General features: G+C 36.3%; 1 protein-coding gene across 1 annotated transcript; it reads right to left on the bottom strand.

Moving 5' to 3' along the window:
* Window positions 1-2,741: 2,741 nt before the first annotated feature.
* Window positions 2,742-3,631, bottom strand: LOC149212151 (uncharacterized). Its single transcript, XM_089390571.1, has one exon. The coding sequence runs from the start codon at window positions 3,614-3,616 to the stop codon at window positions 3,005-3,007; it is 612 nt and encodes a 203-aa protein (XP_089246697.1). The 5' UTR covers window positions 3,617-3,631; the 3' UTR covers window positions 2,742-3,004.
* Between the last annotated feature and the right edge of the window lie 6,613 nt (window positions 3,632-10,244).

The raw sequence follows: 10,244 nt of genomic DNA, 5'->3' as shown, positions 1-10,244 counted from the left end.
CTTTAGTGATCTAGAATTATGTGTGGATTGTATTAAAGGTAAACAAACCAAACATAATAAGAAGGGAGCCACTAGAAGCAGCCAGCTTCTTGAACTAATACACACTGATATTTGCGGACCTATGGACACTAGAAAAGTATTTCATCACTTTTTTTTTTGACGATTTTTCCCGTTATGGTTATGTCTATTTGCTTCATGAAAAATCTCAATCTGTGAATGTCCTTGAGACGTTTGTAAAGGAAGTTGAGAGGCAATTAGAAACTGGTAATGCAAGATTCATTGAGAATGGTGAAGTCAGTGGGAGTACTAGAAGAGAAATAGTAGAAATAAAGGAAACAAGGGTAAATGTTATATTGCCTAGAATAGTTCCTCCATCTACTATTACTCCAAATGTTGTTCCAGCTGTTGTAGAACAGCATGATGATAATGAACAACATATAAATGAAGAAGTACTTCCTGAAGGAAATGACTTACATAATGCTGATATGCATGAACCACAACAAGTAGCATTAAGGAGACCTCAAAGAAATCGTGGGTCAGCTATTTCTAATGATTATGTGGTTTATATGCAAGAATCAGATTATGATATTGGAATCAATAAGGATCTAGTTTCGTTTTCACATGCTGTTGGAGTTGCATCAAATGGATGTGAAAACAGCTTTTCTGAATGGAGATCTTGATGAGGATGTTTATATGGATCAACCTGAGGGTTTTTCTGTAGAAGGTAAAGAAAAATTGGTGTGTAAACTTAAGAAGTCAATATATGGGCTTAAACAAGCATCCCGACAGTGGTATATTAAGTTCAATACCATTATTACATCTTTTGGTTTTAAGGAAAATACGGTTGATCACTGTATATACCGAAAGATCAGTGGGAGCAAGTTTATTTATCTGGTCTTTTATGTTGATGACGTCTTGCTTGCTGCAAATAATTTAAGTATATTGCATAAGACTAAGGAATTTCTCTCAACGAAAGATTACATGCTCATGTATAGAAGATCCAATGAATCGGAGGTGATTGGATATAGAAATTCAGACTTTTGCTGGATGCATCGATACTAGAAAATCGACTTTTGGTTACCTGTTTATGTTTGCTCAAGGTGCCATATCATGGAAAAGTGCGAAACAGACTATCGTTGCTTCATCCACTATGGAGGCAGAATTTGTGACATGTTTTGAAGCCACAATTCATGCATTATGGTTGCGGAACTTTATTTCAGGACTTGCGGTTGTCGACACCATTAGCAAGCCGCTGAAAATTTATTGTGATAACTCTGCAGCAGTATTTTTCTCAAAGAACGACAAGTACTCTAAAGGTGCCAAACATATAGAACTGAAGTATCTTGTTGTGAAAGATGAGGTTCAGAAACAAAGAGTGTCAATCATGCACATCAGGACAAAACTTATGATTGCAGGCCCTTTGACGAAAGGGTTACAACCAAAACAATTTAAGGAACATGTTCAAAGAATGGGTCTTGGTTGTATTAATAATAATTGATGTGTGACATTCTGAGCTCTTTTATGTGTTTCTGATATACAATCATGTGTCTCTTGTTTTAATGTAGTAATACGTATTTTATGTAATTTTAAACAAGAAAGAGTCTTATAAAGATATTATGTTTAATCATTATGATATAAGACATTATGTGGACCATTATGCTGTTTTATATAAATTATGAGTATGAATTGATGGATTGCTGGTATTGTAGTATATGGAAGGGAATGCATTGAATTAATAGTGCACAACCGCCATAACTCTCAGCAATTTATCATAGTATGATGTTCAACACTTAATATTATGAATAGTCGGGTCAAGTGGGAGAATGTTAGAAACTGCTATTAGAAACAGCAAAAGGCTCATTGCTTTTTAACGTTAAAGCAGTTTCTAATCTTAATGTGACCCGATCTAATCTTAAAGCATTTAGATTTTATCCTAAAGCAGTTTCTAATCTAAAGCATTAGATCTTAAGCGTTGAATTGGTATATGATGGACGTACCAGATTAGAGTTAAATAATATATAAAGGATTGGGTCCTCTCTCTCCCACACACAAGAGTTGTATTCTTCTCCATCAAGAAACACATAAAGGAAGTGAGGGCAAGAGGAGAGAAACCGAATTCTGAGAAGAAGAGTAGCAGCTGTCAGGAGACAGAAAACAGAAGATGGCAGCCATTACATCTTCCGCTGTTAGTCAAGGTATGTTATCTTACATAATAGATCATATTAAGTTTTGTTAGTGAAATATTTGGTATTGATGATCTTTGGGCTGTCATAAGATATATTTTCACAGAAATATCTAGCACTTTAAGCTTTGTACACTGCTCCAACCCCCGTAAGCTTTTCAACTTAACACATCCGCCTGCCCACATCTTCTCCAAGGATGTCCATGTTCCTATCCCAGGCAAATCTTCCAACTCGGAGCACCCGGAAACACTTAGCCCTTGAAGCTTTATACACTGCTCCAACCCTTGTATGTTTTTCAACTTAACACATCTGGGTGCCCACAACTCTTCCAAAGATGTCAATGTTTCCATACATGGTAGCTCTTCCAAGTCAGAGCATCCAGAAACATCTAGGACTCTGAGCTTTGTACACTGCTCCAACCCCGACATCCTTTTCAACTTTACACAGTCGCCTGCCCACAAGTCCTGCAAGGATGTCAATGTTTCCATATTTGGCATCTCTTCCAACTCAACACACCCATCAACACTTAGTCGTTGAATATTTGTACACTGCTCCAACCCCGACATCCTTTTCAACTTTACACAGCCGCCTGCCCACAAGTCCTGCAAGGATGTCAATGTTTCCATATTTGGCATCTCTTCCAACTCAACACACCCTTCAACACTTAGTCGTTGAAGATTTGTACACTGCTCCAACCCCGGCATCCTTTTCAACTTTACACACCCGCCTGCCCACAAGTCCTCCAAAGATGTCAATATTTCCATGTTTGGCAACTCTTCCAAGGGGTATCTAGAAACATCTAGCCCTTGAAGCTTTGTACACTACTCCAACTCCAACATGCTTTTTAGCTTCACACATTCACTTGCCCACAGCTTCTCCAAGGATGTCAATGTTTTCATACCTGGCAGCTCTTCCAACTCATAGCACTCAGCGACACTTAGCCCTTGAAGCTTTGTACACTGCTCCAAACCCACTATGCTTTTCAACTTCACACATCTTAGTGCCCACAACTCCTCCAAAGATGTCAATGTTTCCATAGATGGAAGCTCTTCCAAGTCAGAGCATCCAGAAACATCTAGGACTCTGAGCTTTGTACACTGCTCCAACCGCGGTATGCTTTTCAACTTCACACATCCTCCTGCCCACAACTTCTCCAAGGATGTCAATCTTTCCATACTTGGAAGCTCTTCCAAGTCAGAGCAGTCAGAAACATATAGCTCTTGAAGCTTTGTACACTGCCCCAATCCCAGTATGCTTTTCAATTTCACACATCTATATGCCCACAACTTCTCCAAGGACGTTAATGTTTCCATATTTGGCATCTCTTCCAACTCAGAACACCCACTAACCTGTAGCCACCGAAGCTTTGTATAATGCCTGAAGCTGGGTACGCTCTTCAGTTTCACACAATTCCGTATCAGCAACTCCTCCATAAATATTGGCAGCTGCAAAGGCGCCTACAAATTGTTCACGGTTCAAGGACAAGAAAGATATTAGAAAACCATTGGCGGTTCAATCTCCAAAAACCCATTCGATTTCGATTGAGACATCATGGAGCCATACTAATATCGACAGAATATATCAAGATAACACGACACAATTCTAATTACCTGTAATTCGCTTTCACTTTCCCACAATGAGTTGAGATCGCTCTCGGACACTTCTAGATGCCTTAAATTCTTCACAGAAATCCAGGACGGCAGGGAAGAGTCTGGACACTTTCTCCAGCGGAGCCATAAGATCTCTGGTAACACTATCATTCTCGATATGCGTTCCATATCTGGTGACTCCCCGGTCTCGGCCACCATCCCCAATATGCGCTCCAAAACATCTTAAGCCCGCGCACAATTATTAACTGAGGATTATTGAAAAACGATATTCAATAAAGACGATGAGCTAAAATGCTAGTTATTGAAATAAGGAATCGATTCCAAACAATCATGAACACATTAAAGAACAATGATGAACAAATTGAATCAGTAAACACTTACAGATGATTGCTGTAACAGATCATCAATGACGGTGTCTGTCCAACGCCAAAGACGAAATGTCGTCGATGGCTCCCCGATCTCTCTTCCCAGATCTCTTAGGTGGTCATGCATATGTATCAAATTGGAACTGTCTACTTCCACAAGACATCTGTCCTGTAGATTTTGAAACCCCCTCTTTCCTTTCCAACCTGACCGGTTCCATATGCTTATTGCCGTATCCCTGTTTTGTCCTCCAAGAAAACATGCAATATCTAAAAACATCTGTTGTTCCTGGTGATCGAGGGCATCATAACTAACTCTAAGTCTTTCCTTTACCTTAAGGAGAAGACTCCCTAATTCGTCTTCCCATTCTGATATCATTTTTCCATAAAGCTGTGCCCCTAATACTTTTAAAGACAACGGCAATCCATTACAAGATTCTAAGAACCTGTCTGTCAGATATTCAAAGATTGGGGGCGGATAGGCTTGGCTGAAAGCATGGGAGCAGAAAAGTTCACGGGAGTGTTGTGTGTCAAGCCCAGTGAGGAAATAAATTGATGAGTTTTGCACTCTTAAGCTTCTGAGAACACCCTTATCTCTAGACGTAATCAATATTAAGGTCCCTGAACAGAGATCATGAGTTTCGACAGGCAAAAGTGCTTTGACCTGATCCACATCGTTTACATCATCTAAGATACACTAAGGCATTGACATATTTAAGAGGCTCTATGAGCATCCCTTTACCTTCATCCACAGTGTCTATTGGCTTATCGAATCGAGTCAAATCCTTCAAAAGTTTTCTCTGAAGAGACTTTAAAGAACCTTCAGCTACTTCATCCTTGACATTAGATAAAAAGCAGGATTTAAAATAATTTGATTTCTTTGTGTTGAAGAAGTGTTTGGCCAACGTTGTTTTCCCTACGCCTCCTAACCCCAGGATCCCAAAGATCTGAGGTCCTCTGCTTTGGTGTTGCTGCAACAGGATCTTACCTTCAAAATCTTTCATCTTGTAATCCAAACCTGTTGGATAGTCAGCCACGTGCAAGTCTGGTTCTTTCAACTTTTTAAACAGGCACTCAACCACCTTATCTAGCAGCTCCAGGTCCAATTGCTCGCTAGTTATTGAGAAAAAAATAAATACATATAGTTATTGTGGGAAAAGATAAATAGAAATAGTGAGAAACAAATGCTTATGTCCGTTTATGAAGGTAAAATACTACCATATCCAGTGAGAATGAGGGAAGGTTGAGTTCTCACCCATCGTCGCAAGGTTCTTAGCCATATACGATTTTTTAAAGAATTCTGGACCTAATTCCTTCTGAACTACATGATATTTTATCGTTTGTATATACCAATACACAATGTAGGGATTGGTTCCATTTATATTGATAAGAAAAAAGGAAACAAGATCTTCTAATCCTTCCATTCTTTCATTCATGAACAATACTTTTGCAATTTATGGACTAGGTCAAATATAATTTTTTAATAAAAAATATCATTTTTCTATTAAAGAGAAGTTATTACTGTTCCATAGATAGTAATACTTTACGGCGGAAAAAAGAAAATACTGAGCATAGTTCAAATGCTCCCTCAAAATGATGAGGGGTAGACGTCCAATGTTTGAGAACTATGCTCAGTCAAAGTGATAAGGGGGAGACGTCAAACGTTTGAGTCCTTCTTTGTTTCACCTTCCCTCCAACTGAGAACTATGCTCAGTCAAAGTGATAAGGGGGAGACGTCAAACGTTTGAGTCCTTTGTTTCACCTTCCCTCCAAGTGAGACCTTGCTTCGCTGGAATAAGACAACCCACCTTGATAACCAAACCGAGAAATAAGCAAAAACAAGGGTAATCCTCTTCTATATCAATGAATGGATCTAGTGGTAAAATAGATTTCGATATGCATTTTTCGAACTGAACTCATAATGATTAATATGTCTATCAAAAGTAGAGTTTGTGCGTGTGGAAATTCTCGAGGATAAAAAATGAGAAAATAGATTTAGAATTTTGCACACACAATGTAGAGTTGAATTCGTTGATTTTCGAATTCTAAGATATCAAATGAGATACATTAAACTGACATGTCGAGTGGTGGTTCAGTATGGTATTTGAAACACCTTCCCAATTTTGTTCATAATTAATAAAACTATTTGATTTTTTTTAAATAATATAATTTTTTAAAATATTATTTAAAATTTATACTTCAACCTAATTTACAATTAAGTAAAATAATCTCGTTTTAAATGATTATTTAATACAAGGTATCTTCACATCAATACAATTCATTTTAATATAATAATAAATAACTTTGAGAGTGGACTCTTCATTTATCATAAAGATAAAGATACATACAGTAAAAATGATATGAGAAAAGAGTGATATAGGGTTTATATTTAAATATTGGAGTTTTGGTATTCATTATAATAAAAAGATAAATTAAAAAATTAAAAAAAATTAATGGGAAGAGTTATTTAAATTTATTATAAAAAAATTAATAAATTAAAAATAAACAAAATAATTAATAAATAATAAATAAAACTAATTTAATATTTAAAATGATTGATATTAACCCATGATTGTAAAAGAATAACTCAAGGTTTATATTGAAATGATAAAAGTTTAATAATAATAATAATAATAATAAAGTCTTGAAGGTTAGTTCAATTGGTCAAGTTATTGTCGCTGAAGTCTCTTGCTAATGGGAGATCACATGGTCAACTCTCCTCGACACCTTCGAGGTTAGGCTTTGCTAGTTTGGCCGACAAGATGTGATCCCTTCAGGTTGATTTGCTAAGATTTTCCACGAATATATATATATATATATATATATATATATATTAAAAATTGATTATATGAAATAAATAATAAACTATAAATAAATAAAATTATTAATAAATAGAATATAAAAATAAATTAATAAATAAGGATTGATGATATACCTATAATGTAAAAGATTAAATTAATTATTAATGTAATAAAACAAGATTTTATAAAAAAAAATAAGATCTTATGTAATCAATATAGATCTATGTTAACTCTAGATTTTTCAAGCCTCCAAAGAGATTCAACTTGGAGGTGTGGACCTCTTTTAATGTGCAAAACTTGGAAAATGGTTTGTTGATCCGTAAATTGCCGTAGATATTCCACTAGACAATTCATCACAACAATTTTGATAAAACTATATTTAAAAAAATTGGAATCTACATTATTAGGGTTTTATTTCTCTTTAGATTTTTGGATCTATAGGTTATTGCTAATTGTGTATGCACGCAAATTAAAATGATGTAAAAAATAAAGAACACGAAAGAAAACACAAGATATAACTTGGGATATCCTTTAAGGTGAAAACCGAACAGGAAGGTGAGGCCGCTTTTTTCTCTTTGTTTGAAGAGAAAATGGTTGTGAGTACAAAGAAGTATGGCTTGTGGCCCATGGGCTACTACAATGCACAATTCTTTTCTGTGTGCTCTATCCCCTATCCCTCTCAACTATTTTTCTAATCTATGGAACAAATGCACTTGAAAGGAATGGAACCCTTTTCTTCCTAGTGGCCTGGTTAGAACACAACTTGATAGCCTAAAAGTGGTTGGATTTGACTCCCTCAACTCTTAACCAGATTTTCAATATGGACTCTTCTAGAGTCTTTTTCATCATAATCACGTGAATAGCCCCTTTTCCATGAATAATGGGGGTTAACGTGGCATCCTCTTGAATTATGGTGGTGAAAATAAAAAGTTCAACTTCTGGGTGGCATAAATTTTACATATGGGTTCCAATCGAGACAATTCTTGTACTGTTGGAGAGGTCTTTGTGTGTAGAATATGAAAAAATGTGGTGCTTAAGCATCAAATTTTAGCCCCAAATAACATCATTTGATTCCTTAAAATGCTCAAGGAAGGTTTCATACCCTAATTTACAAAACACTATGTTCGGAAAAAATGGTTTTGTGAGCAAATTCCTCCACATTTTCCACTCTTAAAGCATCAAGATGGATGATAAACAATATAATGATAAAATATGGATCATTTTCACCTCAAGATATTTGATCCCACTTAGCATATGATAGATCTAAGGTTAACATGTATTTAATACCTCTTAGTACTTGATAGATTTGGGATTAACACACACACACATATACACGAGATTCAAAATCATCAACAATGATACCTTCCTTGCTTCTTCTTAGTGAGTAGCCAAGATCTAGAGGAATTCCTAGTGTGACCCAATTCACTCCAACCATCACTCAAGTCTCCAATAAATAAGTTAGATTTCATCTAGTACAAGCAAGAACTCCTCCCTTGTTGCATTTCAATCCATGAGCACTCATCCCATGAGCATCTTGAGATGTTAGTAGATATCAATGGGATGCATGTACTGATTGATTCTTCCTTTGGTTTTACCCACATCTTGAATCCAATCAAAAAATTCTCTAACAAATTCTATCTTTGACAAACAACCTCTTTCTCCAACAATCCCTTGTTTAGCTTGCTCAATTTCCTCCTGAATAGATGTTGATGTGTTTCTACTATACTTGCTAGCCGTGGTCATTCCTCTTTATTGGGACCAATATCTTCCCATTTCCTTATATTAGGTTACCCCTTTTTGCACATTGGCTCTTTGTTTTGGCGTAGTGACACATTAAATGAAACCTAAATCATAAGAACTTAGAGAAATGAGAGAAAAGGAAGCAAGAGGCACCATAAGGAAAATACCTTCTAGTGGGGGTTTTTGCCAAAGCCCCTATAAAAATAGGCCAAACATCTGTTTGTAGCGGAGGTGGGCAGGGGGATGTTATAGTAGATGTTTTCCGAATGGTGCGTCTAAAATAAACAAATGCACCATTTCTTTACTATCCATACAAGCACTTGTGCTGCAAATAACATGGTGCAAAAAAAAAAAGGTATAAAATAAAAAAAGCACAATGCACTACATAACATAATGCATCAGTGCTTGAATATTCAATAGCACCGGTGCCCTTCACATAGTAAAACGTCCTCGTGCATACCAATAAAGAGCACCATTATAATTTTAAATTTTAGAGAAGTGCGGTGTTATTTTCCAACGAAGCCCTAGTGCAGGATGATTAATAAAATGCATTAGACCATATTCTAAAGAGCCCCCTAGGCGATTTTTAAATTAAAAAAATGGTGGTGCTATAGTAAAAACACAACACCGATGTGGTACTAGTAGAGAAATTCCCCATGGCGTCTCAAGAAAAGAACCACAATATTTTTTAATTAAAAAAAGCAGCGCTTTTGGATATATCCCGCATTAGTGTGTTTGGAAAACACGTCAGAGGGGGGTTAAATAAAAAAATATTCCCTGTCATAATTTTCATTTTTACAATCTAGAGTGCGAGAGAGCTCTGAAGCACTGGTGCCACTCTTATCACATGCAAGCGCCTTGATGTCAGTGCTTCTCTTGCTCACCATCCTTATGTACCATGCTCAATGTTTGAATTTTCAATTTTTTCAAACCATCCTAAAATTTGTTTTTCCTCCATTACGTTTCCACAGTGCCTCCCTGACAACAAAGTGTCCAGGTAATGTCTATGTTTCTTTGTAATCTATTTTTTAGCGGATTAGAATTGTAAATCAGGCTAAATTTGCCAATGTTTTTCAATTTTGTTTTCACCGTGCGATGCATTCGATATGTTTGGCTCGCACTGGTAGTGACACGCCTTGTAAATTTACAAGGTGCACCACATATTTGTGTGTGAACATAAACCATCATCGTTGTTGTGGTGTTTTTTGTAAACTAAAACGCACCAGGATTGATACGATAGATTTTACATTGATGCGTCACTCCCATTGTGTTTATATTTACCAAATCCACCACAAACTTAATATTTAAAAATATAGCCATAACTTGGTGTGTTTGATAACTTGAATGTTCTGTATCGGTGCGAATTGTTTATTCGTGCGCACTAGTGCATAAGTTTTCTCCACCGCCATCAAAAGTTAAAATTTTGAACCAAAAATGGCGTGTCATACTTATGTGCGCACTGTTAGCGGTGCGGTTTTAGTTGAGTGTGAACTGACGTCGGTGCATGATTGTGTTTTGTGGGATCCGATATTATTTATTTATTTTTAT

Source organism: Pinus tabuliformis, chromosome 1_1, assembly GCF_031772625.1.
Source record: "Pinus tabuliformis cultivar Carrire ecotype Pingquan chromosome 1_1, CPIR1, whole genome shotgun sequence".
NCBI lineage: Eukaryota > Viridiplantae > Streptophyta > Pinopsida > Pinales > Pinaceae > Pinus > Pinus tabuliformis.
The sequence above is the reverse complement of the archived record's forward strand: the minus strand, read 5'-3'. Positions and strand labels throughout refer to the sequence as shown.